This window comes from Chiloscyllium plagiosum, chromosome 19 (assembly GCF_004010195.1).
Source record: "Chiloscyllium plagiosum isolate BGI_BamShark_2017 chromosome 19, ASM401019v2, whole genome shotgun sequence".
NCBI classification, from domain to species: Eukaryota; Metazoa; Chordata; class Chondrichthyes; order Orectolobiformes; family Hemiscylliidae; genus Chiloscyllium; species Chiloscyllium plagiosum.
The window spans coordinates 238,562-260,795 of NC_057728.1; the positions used below are offsets into that span (position 1 = coordinate 238,562).

The 22,234-nt window shown below is 41.9% G+C and overlaps 1 protein-coding gene across 1 annotated transcript in view; it reads left to right on the plus strand.

Moving 5' to 3' along the window:
• The window catches only part of kdm5a (lysine (K)-specific demethylase 5A), a 207,806-nt gene that overhangs the window by 73,879 nt on the left and 111,693 nt on the right, over positions 1-22,234 (plus strand). Inside the window, exons 9-14 of the mRNA XM_043708905.1 lie at positions 3,077-3,196; positions 8,546-8,704; positions 10,056-10,237; positions 12,680-12,842; positions 13,499-13,618; positions 20,379-20,573. Of these exons, the coding sequence (XP_043564840.1) occupies positions 3,077-3,196; positions 8,546-8,704; positions 10,056-10,237; positions 12,680-12,842; positions 13,499-13,618; positions 20,379-20,573 (939 nt within the window). The remainder of the gene's footprint in view (positions 1-3,076; positions 3,197-8,545; positions 8,705-10,055; positions 10,238-12,679; positions 12,843-13,498; positions 13,619-20,378; positions 20,574-22,234) is intronic.

Sequence of the window (22,234 nt, forward strand, 5' to 3'; positions counted from 1 at the left end):
CCTAACCTGCAATCTTCTTCCTGACCTCTCCACCCCCACCCCCACTCCGGCCTATCACCCTCACCTTATCACCCTCACCTTTATCTCCTTCCACCTATCGCATTTCCAACGCTTCTCCCCCAAGTCCCTGCTCCCTACCTTTTATCTTAGCCTGCTTGGCACACTTTCCTCATTCCTGAAGAAGGGCTCATGCCCGAAACGTCGATTCTCCTTTCAATGCTATTATAAATGTAACCTGCTCAGGACATGGAGAGGAGGCAGCAAACTGGAAAGTCATGTAGGTAGAGGGGAGAAGATGCTAGCGACAAAATGTTTTGGGAGCATGACTCCTACAGCACATTTAGTCAGTAGCAGTGCTTAAGGATGCTGTGTTTCATGAGGCAGGTCATTAGAGCTGTACTATCCCTTTGCACCAACCTGGAACTTCAAATTGGGGTGAGTGTGATATTCTCAGTCATTGTGTTGGTGATCATCATTTATGCCATTCCTGGAGGAGTAGGTTTAGTCCATTTTTCCATAATGCAACGGTTGCATTCTTGTGCAATCCTGCAGTATAGAAAAATTGCACTTTAGAAACAGTGCTTGAAGAGTTGGCGCTGTATTTGCATTACAGTCAATACCATTTTAAAGGTTTGTTCTGTAGAAATGTCTCCAATTCATCAATCGCATTACAGTGAATTTGCGTTGATGAAACGCGCGTTACAACAAGGATCTGTACTATATTACGGTTCGCAAGCATTTGAAGGAGCATTCTTTGCAAGTAGTGGGAACTCTTATTCTCTTATCTCGCTTTGCATCCTCTGGGAGAACAAAGTGCCTGTATTTGCCAGGATGTCAGATTCACTATGGATCAGATGCCATCCACTTCATAGGATGAGGAGAAAGATGAATAGTCACCAGTTGGGCACATGCAAAAGAGTTTGAGAGTTACAAGGAACTTCCTATTCCAAGTAATGCACCCTATTCCCCTACCAGATATCTGTATTCACAAGCAATCAGGAAAGGCCTGCAGCAAACAATGAGAGAAACCCACAACTAATCCCAAATATCCACCTTGTATCTCATGCAATGTGGATGCTCTTGGCTGGCCTCATTCTTCCTGCCAAGTGCTCCTTCAGTGTCTGAAATGTGCCTGTTGGCGAGTTGCTCTCATTGGCTGGGTGAGACTGCAGATTCTTTTGGACCTTCGTGTTTCTGCTGGAGCAATGTGATGTTAAGAGGCCCCTTGTCCTGTAGTGGAAGCTGAGCCGCTGGTTAGCAGCTGTGTTGATCTAGCAGTACTGAGCACTTCCAGGGCAAAGGATTGGCTTCAACACATTTACTAATATTTTCCATTAAAAAATAGGATGCCTCAGTTTCTATTTGTAGATCGCTTTGTAGGAGGTGCTAAGTGGTTCTGTGAATGATCCTCCATGCTGCAAGACCGTCCCACATGTTTGCCAATGCACCGTACATAATGCATGCTTTATGATCTCCTATATTTCACCTCAACTGAGTTCCCTGCTGCAGAAACTCTGAAAGATGTAGAGGGTGGGTGGGAAAGGAAGCTGAAGATCAGCCACAAGCATTTTGAATGGCAAAACTGATGTGTGATCTTTAGTATTTTTTGTTTCTTGACATTTTTTTAAAAAGCAGACAATGTGTATGAGAGGGGTACATGACAAGTAAACATTCTTGTTGCATATATGTTGCAGCTTTTTTTTGTTCTATCAATGTCATAAGCATGTATTAAACTTTGTCATGGAATAAATCAAGGATTTTTTGATGTCTTTTGGAAATTAGAAACACACGTTTCATTTCTTGGCTTGATCTCAACAAGGAAGAGAGGTAAATGGACTCATGATTAGTCTCGTTCACTACATGTCCAGAATAAAATAGATTCTGAAGTTAATCACTTATTAAAACTTTCCATCATTGACTACTAAAATCTAGTTTCGTCTTGTTACATTTACGCAAAGGAATTATTTTAGAAGAGATGTTACGAATACCTGTTTCTGCACTCAATTTTACCTTGTAAATTGTCTCACCTCATTTCTCTAACTAAAATGTATCAATGCACAAATTAAATGTCAACTGCTGGCCTGTTCCATGTCTTCTGATGGTCATGAGGGGCATGGAAAGGATAAAGTGACAGTCTCTTTTCAGGGTTGGGGAGACCAGAACTAGAGGGAATTGGTTTCAGGTGAGAGGGGAAAGATTTAAAAGGGACCAAAGGGGCAACCTTTTCACTCAGGGTGATGCATGTATGGGATGAGCTGCCAGAGGAAGTGGTGGAGGCTCGTACAATTGGAACATTTAAATGGCATCTGGATAGGTATATGAATAGGAAAGGTTTAGAGGATATGGGCCAAATGGTGGCAAATGGGACTAGATTAATTTAGGATATATGGTTGGCATAGAATGAGTTGGATCAAAGGTTATGCATCTGTATGACTATGTAAACTTAGTGTCATCTACGTGAATATTGAAACCCCACACCCAACTAAAACATACCAAAAGCAAGCAACGGCTCTAACTCAAAGCTATTTTTTACTATCCACAGATACTGCTGAGTTTCTCCAACATTGTTTGTTTGTTTCAGATTTCCAGCATCTGCATTTTACCTTCATTGTCCTAATAGCAGTATGGATAGCCCTCAATGTGTACCGATCTTCAGTTTCAAGCAGCCATTCACAACTACTACTATTTTTTTTCCTCTCATCAGTTTCAGCTATGTTGACCAACTGATTTACATGGCACTTTGACTTTCCAATGTGGTTCGCTAATGTACTCTGGATGAAGGCAGCACATTTAATCCAGTGTTTGTTCCTTGGTAAAAATCTCAATCCAGATATTCAAGCAGATATTTGTTGTTTACAAATTCATATTTGCTTTCCTAATTATTCTGTCTTTTGTCTAATTGATTGTTAATTTTGTCCCAAATTATCATTGCTGAAAGCTTTCATACTACCAAACTTGTTTCTGGTTTACTTGCCTGTACAAATGGAAGTAGATATATAATGTCTGGAGTGAGCTTGAAGTTCCCTATAACCTTACCTTTAATCTTTCTTTTTCTCTCTGTCCTCTATATACACAGGCATGCAGTAAACCTCCGGAGGCATTTGGCTTTGAGCAGGCAGTCAGGGAGTACACGCTCCAAAGTTTTGGTGAGATGGCAGATAATTTCAAGTCTGACTACTTCAACATGCCAGTACATGTGAGTATCTTTTGGGTCACTGCAATGCTTCTAGCATAATTCAGACAGTGGCAGCAAAGATCCCCAAGCAAGTGAGAATCAGTGGTGGGGGAGGGGAAGGAATCTGAGGGTGAGGGAATCTCTTAATTGTTAGAAGTCATACCTAGCCAGTAGAGAGGATGGTGATGGTTGTTGGAGGTCAATCACCTCTGTGTCAGGACATCACTGCGGACATTTCTCAAGATAGTGCTTTCACCCAGCTATTTGAAGCAGCCTCGACATTTACTTTTCCTCCATTATAATGTCAGACAGGAATTTTAGCTGATGTTTAGACAATGTTTAACACCATTCATGACTCTTCAAATGTCCATATGCAGTAAGACCTGGACAAGTTCAGGTTTGGGCTAAGAAAGAGCAAGTATTTGTGCTACACACGTGCCAGGCAATAGCCATGAACAAAGAGAATCTATCCATTGTTCCAAATCATTCAATGATGTCAGCCAGACACTTAACTGAACCACTTAACTGAATAGGTATTGTGGCTATGTGAGCATGTCATAGGCAGGAGTTTCTGTGCCAAGTAACTTGCCTCCCCAAAGTCTGGCCACCATTTATTAGACGCTAGTCACGTGCCTGAAGTTGTACAGCTTCACATTGTTCAGATTTACTTGATTTGCATCCAACCCATCACCCCAAACACTTTCTCTGTCTTCTGCTGACACACAGTGGCTATAGATGTAACGTCTACAAGGGCACTGGGACAACTCACCAAAGCTTTTAGACTGTGTCATCCAATTTCATGACCTTTACCAGCTGGAAGGAATAGAAAAACAGACATGTAGCAACTCCCGACTCCTGCATGTTCCCCTCCAAGTCACTCCTCATCCTGAATTGGAACTATTACTTATATTTTTACAAACTGTACAGTTCCGATTTGGAGATGCTGGTGTTGGGCTGGGGTGTAACAAAGTTAAAAATTACACAACACCAGGTTATAGTCCAAAAGGTTTAATTGGAAGCACACTAGCTTTTGGGTGGCCGCTCCTTCTTCAGGTGATTGTGGAGGACACGGTTGTACGGCACAGAATTTATAGCAAAAGGTTGCAGTGTGTTGTAACTGAAATTATACATTGAAAAATACCTCGAATGTTTGTTAAGTCTTTCATCTGTTTGAATACCCTGACAGTTTCACTTCTTTCATGTGTAAATGACAAAACTTTTATGAAACTGTCATGGTATTCGAACAGATGAAAGACTCAACAAACAATTGAGGTATTTTTCAATGTATAATTTCAGTTACAACACACTAAACGTTTGCTATAAATTCTGTGCCTTACAACTGTGTCCTCCACAACCACCTGATGAAGGAGCGGCACTCCAAAAACTAGTGTGCTTCCAATTAAACCTTTTGGACTATAACCTGGTGTTGTGATTTTTAACTTTGTGTACAGTTCCTTCGCTATCAGAGTCAGGATCTTCCTTTCTAATAGCATTGTGAATGTCCTTTTACCTCTATGACTTTAGCAGTTCTAGACTTACCTCTCTTGTCTTTTTGAGGGAGGTTGGGAATGGACAACAAGTGCTGGTCTAACCACTTGAGATTTGAGGTTATTCTGGGGTAAATAGCCTCCTGAATTAGTCACTTAAATTTTTACCCTTGCTTTCCTTTCCTTTCTAGTGTTTTACTCTGGACATCAACCAAATGTTATTTGTGATTCTGTTACAAGACAGGGTGAACCCTTCTGCTAATTAAACCAAACACTCAAAGCTGACCTTACCTTGTAATCTGTTAAAGTATGAGTGACAGAGAACTACCCCAAATTTCGCCATTTAAAGAAAAAAAAATTCTTTAACTCCAGAAGTGAACATTAAACAACAACTGTCCACAACTCTAATCCTCCTTTCTCTTAACTTTTTTTTAAACTACCTTTCGCTCTGTGACAATATACGATCCAATAAAGCCCTCATTAAATTTACAGCGGATCAATTTTTAAAACCAGCGAGCTGTGTCGATCCTGCTCTGTAGATCTCCCTGGCTCGTCTTCAGTCTTCTGTTGCACAGATTTTTCATATTTGAAAGAAAAGGTACCTTTTAGAGAGTGTGTTTTAAATAGCAGTTGTTCAGTGGCAGAAGGTGCTCTTTTTCTGGCTAACGTGCCAAAATGCCTGCTTTTATACCTCAAAACATTGGATTGCCTTTTTGGTTCAATGTTGTCAAAACAGTTAAATTCAAATTTGATTAGATGTTAGTATCTTGGGGCATAATTTAAATTGATTAACTGAATTTGAATTGTTGTGAAAACAACCCAGTGTAGTTTCAGCTCAAATGTTACATTTTCAAATTGTCCGGGACACTGCAGTCAGTTACATGACAAGTGTGTACCAGTTTTTCAACTTTCGCTCTCTCTTAAAAGTACAGTGCATGCCTTCAACTTCATAACAATTCTCTCCAGGAGCAGAACAGCCCTGAATCCATATGCTCCTGATGAGTGATATGAAACATGCTGCATTTTTTGACTCCTGCACAGTTGAAAAATAAAAAAAAATTAAGATGTTAAACTAATGACAAAACCTATTTAATTATCTAAGAATTAGTGTAGGAGCTAATGGAATGGAGAGGCTGCAGTTGGGAGAATGCTGATTGGGGTCAGGGACTAGGTGGAGGCTAGTGAAGAAGAGGCTGGTTGTGCTTTGGGTGTCGGTGAGACCAGATGGGTTTAAAGATCCATTTGGGAAGGTGGGGGCCAGTGATATGGGCATGGGAAGGTGGGTAAGGGCAGTAAGGAAGTGGTAGGCAGTTAATAGTGGTGAGGAGGAATTTGTAAGGCCAGTGGGCCTGGGCATAAGAAAGGTAACACGAAAATTAAACTGAATTGAAAATAGTGAATTTAAGCTGTAATTGTATAATAAATGAAATAGGACCAGGAACCAATATTTATTGCTTAGTTAAACTAGGATGCTGTGACTATTTGCAGACGCTTTTGAAGAGGAGTTTGAAGACTTAAACTTTTAGTTGCCAACTGGGATTGAGCATTTTGCACGTGGAGACAAATATTTAAAACATGATTGAAGCATTTAATCGTGTGGATTGCCTTTATTCAACTTCTTGCAGTAAACCTGCTCTGCTCTGTGTGATGTTATTGAAAGATGACAATGATAGCTGACAATTATCATCTGTTTCGTATACTTTGAAAATGTATTTTTAATTTCTCCAGCATGTGGAGTAATTAACATGGTGCCATGAGCTCACATTTAGTATGATAGATTGCTATTGTTGCCACGCATTATTACACAACAAATCAAACAATAAATCCAAAGGACTGCAGATGCTGAAAATCAGACGTAAATTACTGGAAAAACTCAGCAAGTCTGGCAGCTTCTGTGGTGAGGAAGCAGAGTCTATGTTTCTGGTCCAGTACTGAAGAAAGGTCACCAACCAAAATGTTAACTCTGCTTTCTTGCCACAGGTGCTGCCAGACTTGTTGAGCTTTTCCAGCAATTCCTGTTTTGTTTGAAATTGAACAATTGATTATGTGCCCCTCTGACCTATGGCTGCATGTATGCAGAAAATAACAAAACTTGGGATGTATGTTACATGTTCTGAGAGTGCAGAACCGATAGTATTCCATTAATTTGACTTTGAGTAATGAGTGAGAGAGCTACTGGGGTATGTGTAGTGTTTTCATGTCTTGAAAAAGAAAATTCATTCACTGGTTGACATGGCACAGGTTTGGCTTTGTGGTTGATGTGTAATTCAAGCAAATCTTGACAAAGTAATGGCCATAAATGAGGTTCTAAACAAAAAAGGCGTAAGCTTGTATCAAATAAGGACTGCATTTGAGAGGGCGTTGTAGAGGTTTGGCTGCATATGAGTATATAAGTCAACTGACTAGTGGTGAGTTTAGTCTGACGCTCACCATGCCTTGAGAAGACCTTCATGGTAACCTCAGGCTCGACGGATTTGGCTGCTGGTATTGCAGATAAACTGTCCAGCTAACTCTCTTACCTTGCGTCCCCTGCCCCTAAAGAAACTAATAAAGATGGCAGGCAGGCAATGTGTTGCAACTGTAGCGTGTGGGGGTTCGTGGGTAGTAGTGTGATGCACAGCAACTTGTGATGTTACTATGGCTATTAGACGTGCATTTTGTTTTTTTTTATGGAGAGGTTGAAACAGAGGTAGTGGGGGAACTGCTCAAAGGCAATAAAGTAAACAACATGTGAGGCCTTGGGTTTTTTTAAAAGTTGGAACAATAGAACCAATCTACATGGGTGGAGCCTCAACTTGGATTTTTGGTTTTAATTTTCTGCAGTTGCTGAAGTCTTGAAGCTAGATGTGGAAACTGTTATTTCTGTCTGTTACAGCTAAAATCTGGGATTTTCTTCCTACTGCTAGCATTACATGTGAGACAATCTATCTTGCTGAATTTGCCTTCACCACAGGTGTCTTAATGGGATGTTGCAAAATTGGAGCAGTTAATTTGTAATAGTTAATAAGTTTATTATTTTGTTTAGCATTTCGACAGAGTTATAGTTAAGCCAATTCTTTTATTTTTATATTGTCTGTATTTTAACTGTAGTGTAAAAATTGTGTTTTGCTTAAAGTCAATTTACTTTGATTAACCTAATTGCATCTGGATGCAACTTCTTACACTTAACTGAGAAAAATGTAAAATAAGTAGTAGTTAGAGTCTCTGCTGTCGTCTTGGTATATTTTTGAGAGATTTGGTTCGGTCCATAGTAAACCACATCTGGAGTGTCTGCTGCTCAAAGCATCTCTGCTCAGTGCTGAGCTGGAGTCAGAGTGCCGACCCTTGAGATGAATCACAGAGGGGGAATATCACCCAAGAAGTACTACTTATTTGACTTGTGGTCAAGGACAGGCGAGTATGAATGTGATTGATACAAATTTAGTGATCCAAAAATGTTGGAGCCTGAGCTCTTCTAATTGTCCAAGGTGCAAGATTTCATCCACACAAGTTGTGTACAGGGACTTGCCCCAGTACAGATTTGCCTGTGGCAGTCTACTAGGTACAGTTTGATAACCTGAGAATGATCAACTTATCTCAGTCCTATTGGTCAACCTTCTATCACTCCCAGTACCGTGTGCTCTTATCTTGTGTCTTTACATGTGACACCTTGTTTCAAATGCCTTTTGGACAGCCAAAAACAGATAATCATACCAGCGTGTTCAGATCCATCACATTACTGTCTATGCTTGTCATTATCAACACCAGCATCTATGCACCATTGCTCCTTTCAATTCCTTTCCTAATATAGACTACTTTGGTCACTAATTGCCCCTCTGCCCCTCCACTCCTATATTAGTTTTGGGTCAACACTAAGTACTGGTTGTCTGTCTTGCTCTGGCAGATGGTCCCAACAGAATTAGTGGAGAAGGAGTTCTGGCGACTTGTGAGCAGCATTGAGGAGGATGTTATTGTGGAGTATGGTGCTGACATTACCTCAAAGGAATTTGGTAGTGGATTCCCAGTCAAAGAGACCAAAAGAAGGCTCATGCCTGAAGAAGAGGTAAGGGCTTATTGTTTTGTTTTTTATCCACTTCACCCCATAGAAGTGTTTGGTGTTGATCTTGGTTGACTGAGACTTAAACTGTGGCACTCTGGCATGTTGAGCTGAATTTTGCTGATTATTAAAAGCAGAGTCATGAGTTATTTTCATGTGATAGTATACCTTACAGCTGGATTTTGCAGAAGACAGCCACAGTTGGATTAACTCTATTTATTTGTTGTTCAAGCTACTGGATATTTGCTGGGTGAGCTCAAGAGGCTGGAGCTGTAGGCCATGTGACCCATTGCTGCATGACCAGTGGAGGTGCAGCTAAGGCAGCAGGGAAGCCACAGTATCAGCTGAGAGCTCCTTAGGCCCGTGATGATCGGAAATGTTTATCTCTGGGAATTTGCACAAAGGAGCACGAGAAAGTAGCAGTCTTTGTGATTCTGGCAAAGTTGCATTGCGACAGTAATCCCTTTTTAATTAAGTTAGTTAGTTTGCCGAGCTGCCATCAACAAATATGTAGACCCAGTGTACAAACTGCTGCAAAGAAGACCTGGAAATGGCACTCCACCCCCCCAACAGACCAGACTGCAAAAAAAAACCAAAAGGACAGAACAACAACGCTTCACGGAAATCGCGCTGATGATGTTACCCAACATGGTAACGAAGCGTTTGCATGATAACCCAGCAGCTTGGTGAGCTAAGCACCTCCTCCACAGTCCAATGTGCAGATCTTCGCAGAAACCATTTTTAATTATCTGCCATTGCTGGTAGGTTTGTCTCACTACTGTGCACTAATTGTGTAAAAAGCATAAATAGGAGGAACCATATTGAGGAGCTGGTCTGATGTATTCTGCAATTATTCTATTATCACCCAGCCAACAATGCACTCACCCCCAGCCTCTCCAAAGCTGCTTATGAGCAGCAGTGAAAATTTGAGCCTTCTGTTTCTGATTGCAGCTGGTGCAATATTAAATGAGCCCCTAAAAACTTGCATATGACAGCAGCATTCCTTTTTGTTCTAGTTTGTGTAGACTGATTTCTTTGGTACGCAATCCCTGTGTGGGCCAGGTGAAACATGCAGACCTTCAAGTATGTTTGCATCAGGTTTGAGGAACAAAGAACTCTTCTCATTTTACTTGAGCACTGTCAGTCCTGTCTCCCTGTGCGTCTCAAATGAGATAAAGTGGAATTTAACTTGTGAAAGCTTATGGAAGTCAGTGAAAGTTGTCTTGGCATGAAAATTGTTGTCCTTGACACCTCTCTGTCTGCCTCGCCCACCTTTGCATTACCCCTCTTGCACTCATTTTCTAATTTGCTATTCTCTACTTGTATTTCACTGTCTGGTTTCTGCATCTTTTCTCAGGAATATGCTAGTTCTGGTTGGAATCTGAACAATATGCCAATTCTGGAGCAGTCGGTATTGACTCATATCAACGCAGACATCTCTGGAATGAAAATTCCTTGGCTTTATGTTGGGATGTGCTTCTCTTCCTTTTGCTGGCACATTGAAGACCACTGGAGCTACTCCATCAACTACCTCCACTGGTTTGTAATTGAAATGGTCTTTTCTAGTCTAAGTCAGAGCATAAATCTGACAACTTATTGAACAGCTCAGCATTATCAGATTTGAATACATTCCTTGAACAATACCGTGTTGTTTCTTGGAATAGTGCAAAGACATTCGTTAACAGTAAAAACAGCTTAACATACAAACATGGCCAGTTATTTTCCATTTGCGATTGTTTCCCTTCAGTGAACTGTGCAGTACTAATCAGGATATCCAAATTAGCTTCAAGTGAGCGAAATACTGCCTTGTCAGTTTGGTGGCATTGAAGCAGGGAGTCCCTACATTTCAGTGTGAATTTCGATTTCAATTGCTGTAGCATCTTTAGTTTTGCTCCTCAGTTTGATATTGTTTGGAATGGCCATGGCATGATTGAAGAATTGTGTTTGAGATCAGGTTAAGTTTGGTTTTGGAGGAAGCTTGGTGAGCCACCATACTACACCCACAGGACCTTTGTGGATACTGAGTGGAGGATGCTCATACTGGAAACTGCCCTCTTTCTGGTATTTGGGCTTTCTGAGCATGATTGTGCCAACACAATCCAGCGTTCCGTTATGTTGATTGTAGTGAAAAAGCTTTGAGGAACCTTGAGTTTACTAATTTGCCAGTTACTCCTCAGCCGAAGTTTTCCAAGCAAATAGAACAGTTTCACTGCTGTCATCTAAGCAGTCAAGAAAATAAATTTTCAGTAGGTTAAAGGGAATGTAAAATAAATACTCTTAATATGTTTTCACCCAAGGTGAATGGTTTTCATTCAACACAGTCAGCAGATCTGTTTAGTGACCTTATAGAGGTTTATAAAATCTTGAGGGACATGGATAGGATAAATAGACAAAGTCTCTTCCCTGGGGTGGGGGCATAGAGGACTAGAGGGCATAGTCTTAAGGCAAGAGGGGAAAGATATAAAAGAGACTGGAGGGGCAGTTTTTTCAGAGGGTGGTACGTGTGTGGAATGAGCTGCCGGAGGAAGTGGTGTGATTGCAACATTTAGAAGGCACCTGGATGGGTGGTATATGAATAGGAAGTGTTTGGAGGGATATGGGCCAAGTGCTGGCAAGTAGGACTAGATTGGGTTGGGATATCAGGTCGACATGGACAAGTTGGACTGAGGGGTCTCTTTCCGTGCTGTACATCTGTAAGACTCTATGACTCTGGGAAAAAGTTTTCCGCTTCTGTGTATTTGCAGCACAGAGAGGTGTGACTGTGGTAGAATTGTACAGTACCAAAAGAGTCCTCTTTGCTGGCTCCTTGAAAGAGCAATCAATTTGATCACTACCTTATTATTTTTCTGTAACCATGATTTTCTTTCTTTCCAAATATTTAGCTAGCTTCCTATTTGAAGTTACTTTTCAGACTGGATTCTAGGTCCTCAACTCCCCTTTGTTTCTTTTGCTCCTGGCCTGAAATCTGTTAGCCAAGTCTCTTTATAGCGAAAATAATTTGCATTTTTTGCAAATGTATCCAAACTTCTCAAATTTCAACTTTATCCATTAAATTGCTTTCCAACTGTTTCTGGTCTGATCATGCTGCTGTTTATCCCCTGGATGATTCTGATAAATTTCCTGTGTACTATCTGAACATTGTCTTTCCTAAATTGTGATGCATGGAATTGGACACAGACTGCTGCTGAAATCAGTCCAAGGTTTTTGTCAAAGGACCTTTTCTTTTTTGCCTCTGTTTTTAGCAGTCTTGATGATTTGTCTCCCTTTAAAAGATGTGTATATTCTTCCCAGGTCTCTCTCTTTTCTGCACTCCATTAAACATTAGAACATAGAACAATACAGCACAGAACAGGCCCTTCGGCCCACGATGTTGTGCCGAACATTTGCCCTAGCTTAAGCACCCATCCATGTACCTATCCAATTGCCGCTTAAAGATCACCAAAGATTCTGACTCTACTACTCCCACAGGCAGCGCATTCCATACCCCCACCACTCTCTGGGTAAAGAACCCACCCCTGACATCTCCCCTATACCTTCCACCCTTCACCTTAAATTTATGTCCCCTTGTAACACTCTGTTGCACCCGGGCAAAAAGTTTCTGGCTGTCTACTCTATCTATTCCTCTGATCATCTTATAAACCTCTATCAAGTCACCCCTCATCCTTCGCGATTCCAACGAAAAAGGCCTAGCACTCTCATTGTATGCTAGGTTTTATCTTTCAGCGCTGGGAGGATAGAAGGACTTATTCTGATTATTAGACAAGTCTGAAATGTGTTGTGATCTAATGCTGAGTGTAACCATGCTTTCTTACTGAACAAGTTGATTAAACAAAGTTACTTGCCAGATAAGATGCTGTGCAGTACTCTATTTTTCTTTCGTAGAGACATTGTCCCTGCCAGAACTGTCAGCTGTCTTTTCAAGTTTCTTCATGATGTGAAACATGAACAGTGAGTTTGTATTGCTTCACTACCTTTTGACAGGGGGGAGCCAAAAACATGGTATGGGGTGCCAGGTTATGCTGCTGAACAACTTGAACAGGTAATGAGGAAGCTGGCTCCAGAACTATTCCATTCTCAGCCAGATCTGCTGCACCAGTTGGTGACCATCATGAATCCCAATATTCTTATGGAACATGGAGTCCCGGTATGTTTCTTCTTACCTTTCTGCTCTTGTTTATCAAGCTTGCATCTGATTTGTTGAGAAGCTGTTTGTCACCGGAAGAAATTAATTCTGAGTCACTTGCTTACAGGCTGCAGTAGTAGTTTTAAAACAAAATAAACTGATATTTATGCATTCCTGATATTATTTTAAAATTCTTATTAGTCATGCCAATGAAATCTCCAAAGCATTACCTGAATGAATACAGCGAAATATTTCCTATCTAGTAGTATAGTTAATTCATTATGTTGCAAATGAAACAGTTTCTTTTAACATCTCTTATACTCATCCAGTCCATTCAAAAAGAATTTCACATTGCAAAGTTTTAGAGAACCCTTGGGCATTCTAACAATTTGATCATTATGTGATGGAACAGTGAAAATTAGCAAGTATCTAATCCAAGTTTTCTCTGACCTTGCCAAATGTGAACAAGTATATTTTTGCAGGAAGACCCATTGGATTGTACTTGAGAAACTTTTTAGGTTACCCTAGTGGCTCATTGAAGACAATTTCCAACTGAATCAGTGCAGAACTGATGGTGTCTGTTTGTGCCTACTTTTGTGCTTTATCTGTAGTTAAGGAGAATGGAATTACTCCTTTCTACTGAGATTATCTCCTCATTCTTTATATTTCATTCTTAGGTGTTCCGAACAAATCAGTGTGCTGGTGAGTTTGTGGTTACTTTCCCAAGAGCCTATCATAGTGGATTCAACCAGGGTTACAACTTTGCTGAAGCAGTGAACTTCTGTACTGCAGACTGGGTTAGTTGCTCACTTTCTAAAGGATGTTTTAATAAGTCAGTACTTCAGCTGTATGCCAATGTATTTCAGAAATATTGACAGTATTTATTACAGATAGTTATTTGGCAGAACAGAACTTGAGTATCACTGAGGATTTTTTATGTTGAAACTTTTTTGTCCTGCATTCATCACAACAATTTAAGAATGTGAAAAATAAGTTTACTCTGCATAAAAGGATCAGCGTGTGAGAAATCGGCACTTTCCTCTTTTACTCTATACAAGTTGTTTTTCCTTTATAAATTGTACTGATTGAAAAACTTTGACAAAGTTAGGCTTTTTCTCAGTGTCATGACTTATTGTGGTAGTGCACTGGAAGTCTGGCACCATGATTCCCGGATTCAGTGTAACTGTGAAAAGGTTTCATTTATCTATTCAATTTACCTAACTGACAAACACAGGTAAAATCTTTATGCCGCCAGGTTTGTATACTTGTTAGAAGAAAACCTATTTAATATCTTTACCCAGTGGTAACAGAGTAATAAATTACCAACTTAAAACACTAACTTAATCTTCATAACTTGCCCCCCACCACTCTTCTGACTCATGCTCTCTTGTGCACACAAATGCATTAATGCTAACCTGGAGTACAGGATTCTGAGAGTGGTTTCAATTCATTGCCTTCCAGCTTCCTTCAGTTCTTTGCTGATGACACAGGTTGTCTCCACCAGGGTTCAATCTTTTAGTCATTGAGAATTAATCCCTTGAATACCATGGAAAAACTTTATTCTTCCTTTGCCAGGAGTATGAATAGAACCAAAAAAAGTCAAAGAATTGGTGATGCTAGAAATCCGAAACAAGATCAGAAGTTGCTGAACAAACTCAGCAGATCATGCAGCATTTGTGGAGAGGAACCAAAATTAACATTTTGGGTCCAGTGACCCTCCTTTGGAATTGTGAAGTGATACATTTCAGTGTGTAAGACAAAAGCAAAGTGTTATTTCCATGGTTATATGAAGCGATGCAGAATGGAAACTTATGTCGCTGGAAAAGCACAGCAGGTCAGACAGCATCCAAGGAACAGGAGAATCGTTATTTTGGGCATTAGCCCTTCATCAGGAATGTGGGGTGTGTTGGGGGGGAGGGATGGAGAGAGAAATAGGAGTGGGGGGAAGGTAGCTGGGAAGGTGATAGGTAGATGCAGTTGGGGGTTGATGATGACAGGAGGGGAGGGTGGAGTGGTTAGGTGGGAAGGAAGATGAACAGTTCAAGAGGCTGGTTCTGAGTTGGAGGGTTGGATCTGGGGTGAGCTGGGGGGAGGGGAAATGAGGAAATTGGTGAAATCAATGTTGATGCCATGTAGTTAGAGGGTCCCAAGGTGAAAGATGAGGCGTTCTTCCTCCAAGCATCGGGTGGCTTGAGTTTGGCAGTGGAGGAGACCCAGGACTTGTGTGTCCTTGGAGTGGGAGGGGGAGTTGAAATAGTTGGCCACAGGGCAATGGGGTTGTTTGGTGCGTGTGTCCCAGGCTTGTTCCCTGAAACGTTTCACAAATTGGCACCTTGTATCCCCAATGTGGAGGAGACCACATCGACAGCAACGGACACAGTAAATGTGGTACTTGGATGCGCAGGAAAATCTCTGCTGGATGTGGAAGGATCTTTGGTGTCTTATATGGAGGTGAGGGGGGTGGGGGAGTTTGGGTGCAGGTTTTACACCTCTTGTGATGCAAGGGAAAATGTTGGGAGTGGAGGGTGGGTTGGTGGGGGGTGTGGACCTAATGAGGGAGTCATGGAGGGAATAGTCTGCGGAATACTGATGGGGTAGGGAGGGAAATATATTTCTGGTGGTGGGGTCTGATTGTAGGTGGCGGAAATGCGGTGGATAATGCGCTATATCTGGAGATTAATATGGTGGAAGGTGAGGACTGGGGGAAGTTCTATCCTTGTTGCGATTGGAGGGGTGGGGTTCAAGGGCAGAGGTGCAGGAAGTGGAGGAGATGTGCTGGAGGGCATTGTTGACCACATGCGAGGTGGACTTGTGGTCCTTGAAATGGGAGGCCATCTGGGATGACCTGGAGTGGAATTGCTCCTCCTGGGAGCAGATATGGTGGAGGTTAAGGAATTGTGGGAGTAAGGGATAACATTTTTACAGGAGGGGGAGTGGGAGGAGGTGTGGTCCAGGTGAGGGTCAGTGAGTTTGAAGTAGATACCTGTGTTGAGTCGGTCGCCAGAGGTGGAGACAGAGATGTCCAGGAAAGGGAAGGAGGTGTCTGAGATAGTCCAGGTGAATTTAAGTCAGTGTATGAAGTAATGCAGTTTGGTCAGAAGAACATTAAAAGACAAAATAGAAATGGGCAGTACAGTTCTGATCATTACAGTACAGTACAGTACACAGATCATTGAAGGTAGAGCAAGGAGGTGATGTTGAATTTCTATAAGATGCTGTTAGACCTCACCTGGAGTATTGTGCATAGTTTTGGCTTTTATATTACAAAAAGGATGTGAACCCATTGGAGAGAGCCAAGAAGTGATTTAGGAGAATGGTTCCAGAAATGAGAAACTTCATTCATGAGGATAGACTGAATGAGTTGGAGCTGTTCTCCTTGGAGATGATAAGGCTAAGAGGAGATCTAATCGAGGTTTTCACAATCATGAGCAGGCTTGATGGAACACGTGAAGAAACTGTTTCCATTTGTAAAAGCTCAAAAATAGATTTAAGATGATTTGCGAAAGACACAGGGCTGATATGAGAAAAAAAAAATTTCACTCAGCAAGTTAAGCAATGGAATGCACTACCTGCAAATAGTGGATGCAGGTTTAATTAAGGCATTTAAAAGGGCATTTAGTAGTTATTTGGGATAATCATGGTGTGCAAGAATCTGGATAAAGCAGGAGATTGGCACAAGGAAATGATACTTATTGCAAGAGAATGCAGGCATAATGGCTGCCTCCTGTAAGACTTGTGCATTTCTTTCACTAAACTAGCTGGTTTCCTTAGACTGCCTGGTAGTCACCCATTTCCCTCTGTACTGGTACACGTCTGATCTGTTGTGTGACCAGTTCCCTGTACATACTGTCCACATAGTCTTCTACGCAACCAATGCATCAGAGTCTCCGGCCATGTTCCAGTTCCAAAACTCCAGCTTGTGTACCCAGGGGCACCTCCTGCAGATGTTTGTCTGGAACCCAGTATGTACATGATTTCAAATTAGCTATTTCTCAGAAAAAGAGGAAAGTCCATATATACTTAAACTAAGTACCTAAACTTCACTGAAGATTGGAAATGTTGACCAAACCTCCTCCCTAATCAGCTGCTTTCCCTGTATCACTTGTATTGGTCCTGGTGCCGGTCCTCCTCTTAATCTATGCCTTATTTGCTGTACTGTTCTGAGGGTCCTCACGTGCAGAGCAGTATACTGATACTGACTTCTAGTTCTGCAATGGAGAAAAAATTAGAGGGAACATTTGATGCTTACCCCTTGCTCTTGGGATTTTGTCTTGCTGTAAACCTTTCATCAGTACCAAATTCTCACTATGATCCAGTTTCACTCTTGTTCTCGTTGTCCAGTAAAGTCATTTCTAACTCTGACCATGCGATGGTAACTCCACTGCATGTCTGGGAGAAATGATTGAAATCTCTTCTTGGAGGTGGTCATTGCCTGATTTTCTTTATCTGAGGGTTAAAATGATACTGATATTATGGAATCGCCAGAGAATGTCTCCACTTCTGACCTTACGATGGTCATTAAAACAAGTAAAGATGGTTTGGCCCAGGGCAGTACCTATGGAGTTCTTGCTTTGATGCCCTGGGGCTGAGATGATGATGCTGCTAGAGTCATATCCCTTTGTGCTAGATATGACTCCAAGTACTTTGAGATAGTGAGGACTGCAGATGCTGGAAAGTTGATATAATGTGGAGCTGGAAAGAGCACAGTAGGTCAAGCAGCATCAGAGGAGCAGGAGAGTTGATGTTTAGCAGATAGCTCCTTTCAGGAGTTTCGCTGACTTGAGTTTGACTCTGACTCCTTAATGCCAACATTTTTTGAATGCTGCTTTAATGTCACTGTCACCTCTCCAATTCACTTTTTCTTTGTCTGACCTCCTGCTGTGATGAGGTCAGGAGCTGAGTGGTCCCAGTTGAATCCAAACTGGCAGCTCCCAAGTTAACTGCCACTTGATAGAACTTTGTTTTGCTGAGGAGTGTTGCTGAGCAAAGAAACCTACAGATGCAGGTACATAGTGGCTTGAAAGTGATGTTTCAGGTAGACAGAGTGGTGAAGAAAGGCACGCTTGCCTTCATTGGTCAGAGCGTTGAGTATAGGAGTTGGGACATAATGTTGCAGCTGTACAACACATTGGTTAGGCCTCTTTTGGAATACTGTGTACAATTCTGATCTCCTTGCTATAGGAAGGATGTTGTTTAACTTGAGAGATTGCAGAAAAAAATTACATGGATGTTACTGGAGTTGGAGGGTTTGAGCTATAGGGAGATGCTGGAACTTTTTATCTCTGGAGTGTTGGAGGTTGAGGGGTGACCATATCGAGTTTTGTAATATTATGAAGTGCATGGATAAGGTGAAGAGCCAGAATCCAAAACAAGAAGACATAGGTTTTAGGTGAGAGGGAAAAGATTCAAAAGGGACCTGGTGTGCAATTTTTTCATGCAGAAGCTGGTGTGTGCATGGAATGAGCTGTCAGAGGAACTGGCAGAGGCTGGTACAGTCACAGCATTTAAAAGGCATCTGGTTGGGTCTATGAGCAGGAAGGGTTTAAATGGATGTGGGCCAAATGCAGGCAAATGGGACTAGATTAATTTAGGATATCTGGTCAGTGTGGAAGAGTTGGGCCAAAGAGTGTCTGTGTTAATGACTCTGAGAGTAGCTTGATGGGATGAGTTGTGTTGCTTTGAATTTGTTTGCCACTTTTTGTGGGCAGGACATGATAAAAAAAAAAATTGCTTTTTTTTTTGTCAGTCCCAGTGCTGTAACTGCGCAGATGTAGCTTGGTTTGTGAATCGGTAGATGTAAAATCTATAGAAGGGGAGAAAGAAACACAAAGTTACTGGTAGAAGTAGTCTATAGGGCCCCTAACAGTGCTTTATGGTGGGACAGAGAAGACAATTGGGCCTTTTAACAAAGGCAACATATTAATCATCGGTGACTTTCAACTTGTGGATTGAGGTAGGTTGGCAGAGGAAACCATGAGGAAGAAGTCATGGAGTGCATTCGGTACAGTTTCTAAGAACAACATGTTGTCGATCTAGTTAGTGTTTCAGGCTATTTCGGACCTGGTGGTGTCTCGCACATTATTTTTGACCCAATGTCCTGTCTCAATATTGAATGCCAAGTATAATGGTCAGTGTTCAAACATGTGGAGCTGGAAAAGCACAATATGTCAGCCAGTATCCAAGGAGCAGGAGAATCGACGTTTTGGCCATGAACCCTTCATCAGGAATGAGGCTCATGGGCTGGGGAGCTGAGAGGTAAATGGGAGGGTGGGGCTGGGGCTGGGGGCAAGGTAGCTGAGAATACAATAGGTAAATGAAGGTGGGGGAGAAGGTGATAGGGTGGAACAGATAAATGGGAAAGACAATGAACAGGTCAAGGGGGCAGTGCAGAGTTGGAGGCTTGGGACTGGGATAAGGTGACGCGAGGGAAATGGGGACACTGGTGAAATCCACATTAATCCTGTGTGGTTGCAGGGTCCCAAGGCGGAAGATTAGAGGTTTAGAGTTTGGTAATGGAGGAGGCCGAGGTCCTTTGGTGGAGTGGGAGGGGGAGTTGAAGTTTGGCTGCAGGCTTTGCATTTCCTATGGTGGCCAGGGAAAGTTGCCAGGAGTGGGGTGAGGGTTTTTGGGGGCATGGATGTGACAAGGGTGTCCTGGAGAGAACGGTCTCTCCTGAACGTTGATAGGGGTTTCGAGGAAATGCCACCTTCCCCTGCCACTGCAGGAAATTCAAAACCTGTGCCCACACCACCCCCCTCATCTCTATCCAAGGCTCCAAAGGATCCTTCCACATCCAACAGAAATTTACCTGTACCTCTACAAATGTCATCTACTGTATCTGTTGCACCTGACGTGGTCTCCTGTACATGGGGGAGGCAGGATGCCAACTTGTGGATCATTTCAGAGAAGATCTCTGGGACACCTGCACCAACCAACACCACCTCCCCGTGGCTGAACACTTCAACTTCCCCTCCCTCTCTTAATGTATAAGAAATATGCCTGTTAGTTTAATATATGTATCTGTGTCTTTGAATACAAAGCTATATTGCAAGCAACAGTATCCATTTGATGTTTGAGGTTAAGAGTTCATTTTCCACCTAACGCAGACAGGCACACCTTTATTTATGAGAAGAGAACAATTTCACAAGCTAATTAAAACTAGTTTTGAATTTTCTTTTGGAGATCACTTGTCAATCATTTTCAGTTCATCTTTTAAGTTCCATTCCGAAAGTGCTGTTCCTCACTGTGCCCTGCACCTCCCTCCTTGGCTCCCAGTGTAATGGTTCCACAGGATACAGGCTGATGTTTTTCAAAGTAAAAGAATAAAGTGTCAATAATTATGCAAATTGCTCTTTAAATACTGATCTGTAATTGCTATCTCATTTGTGGCATTTGGAATTGTGTGGAATATCTTCAATATCTTAAGATTCAAAGATGGTTGCTTAACAGCACTGAAATGTGCATCCTTTTCAGGCTGCACTGGAAGCATGGTTACTGTTTTAGTAAATACTACTTTGTTGAAAAGCTGTTTTAATTCTTCCGTTTCATTGATTTCAGCTGCCTATTGGCCGTCAGTGTGTCAGTCATTACCGACGTTTGCACCGATATTGTGTGTTCTCGCATGAAGAACTAATCTGCAAAATGGCAGCTGATCCTGAGGGTTTGGACGTTGAGTTGGCTGCTGCTGTCTACAAGGAGATGGTGACCATGCTCGAGGAGGAGACGCAACTCAGAAATGCAGCCTTCGAAATGGTATGTAAGCATGTGTCGACTTAGAGCTGTGCAGGTCAGTTCAAATCATGCCAGCTGGGGAATTTAAATTCAATTAGGAAGAAAAAAATTCCTTGAATAAAATATCAGTAACTACTACAATGTTGTAACCACATATCTGGATCACTGATGAATTTTGGGGAAGCAAATGTGCTGTCCTTATTCTCAGCCTGTCTCAGGAATGCAATTGACTCATATTTGCTGTAGGAAGTAGCCGAGTTGTTATATCAAAACTCTCAACACAAGTAAGAACAAAGAAACTGATGGACTCCCTTGGCACAGATCAAGGTGTGTTCAGTTGACCCTACACAATATTCCTTGCTGGCCATCTTGTGCAGTCAGGAGTATTTACCTTTTACTCCAGATCCGAGGATGTCTCATTGCAGGTCAAACAGGGGCAAGGCAGTCTAGTGCAGGTTACTACTACTGACTTAGCTGATGAAACAATGATCTTCTATCATGTACTAACAGTTGGATATCAGTTATACTGGCCTTAGTGAGGCCACACCTTGAGTATTATTTGCAGTTTTGGTCTCCTGGTCTGAGGAAGGACATTCTTGCTATTGAGGGAGCCCAGTGAAGGTTTACCAGACTGATTCCCGGGATGGCAGGCCTGACATATGAAGAAAGACTGGATTGACTGGGCTTTTACTCACTGGAATTGAGAAGAATGAGGGGGCATTTCATAGAAACATAGAATCCTGATTAGACTGACATGCTAAATGCAGGAAGAATGTTCCTGATGTTAGAGACGTCCAGACCTAGGGGGTCATGTCTAAGAATAAGGACTGGGATAAGGAAGAATTTCTTCACTCAGAGTGGTGAACCTGTGGAATTCTCTCCCACAAGAAGCTGTTGGGGCCAGTTTGTTAGATACATTCAGGAGGGAGCTGGATGTGGCCCTTGTGGCTAAAGGGACCAAGGGATGGAGAGAAAGTGGGAGTGAGATACTGAAATTGCATAATCAATCATGATGATGTTGAATGGTCATGCAGACCCAAAGGGTCTGCACCTATTTTCTGTGTTTCAATGGATGAAGTAATGAGGATAATAAAAGTGCTCTGAATGAGGACTTGCAATGTCTACTATTTGACTATAATAAACCCTCCTGTGAGGATGTTGGTCTGATTCTGGTTCAGGTGCAGGTGTCTTGCCTTAGGTTGCACCTTCCCTAGAAATGGTTCCAGTTATCCAGGAATTTAAAGTACTCACTCCTGTACAAACTCTTGAGCCATGCATTAAACTGCTATATTCTCCTATTTCTGCACTGAGAGTAATCCCTTTGAGGTCTGAGAGTTAAAGAGCTGTACAGCATGAATACCAATCCTTTGGTCCAAATCGTCAGTGCTGACCAGATACCCAAAATAAATCTGGTTTCATTTGGCCATATTCCCCTCAACCCTTCTTTTTCAAATACACATCCAGACGCCTTTTAAATATTGTAATTGTACCAGCCTCCACCACTTCCTCTGGCAGCTCATTCCATACATGCATGACCCTCTGCATGAAAAAGTTGCCGTTAGGTCCCTTTTAAATCTTTGATTCCTGAAGAAGGGCCTGTGCCCGAAACGTCGAATCTCCTGTTCCCTGGATGCTGCCTGACCTGCTGTGCTGTTCCAGCAATAAAGTTTCCCCTTTTAAAT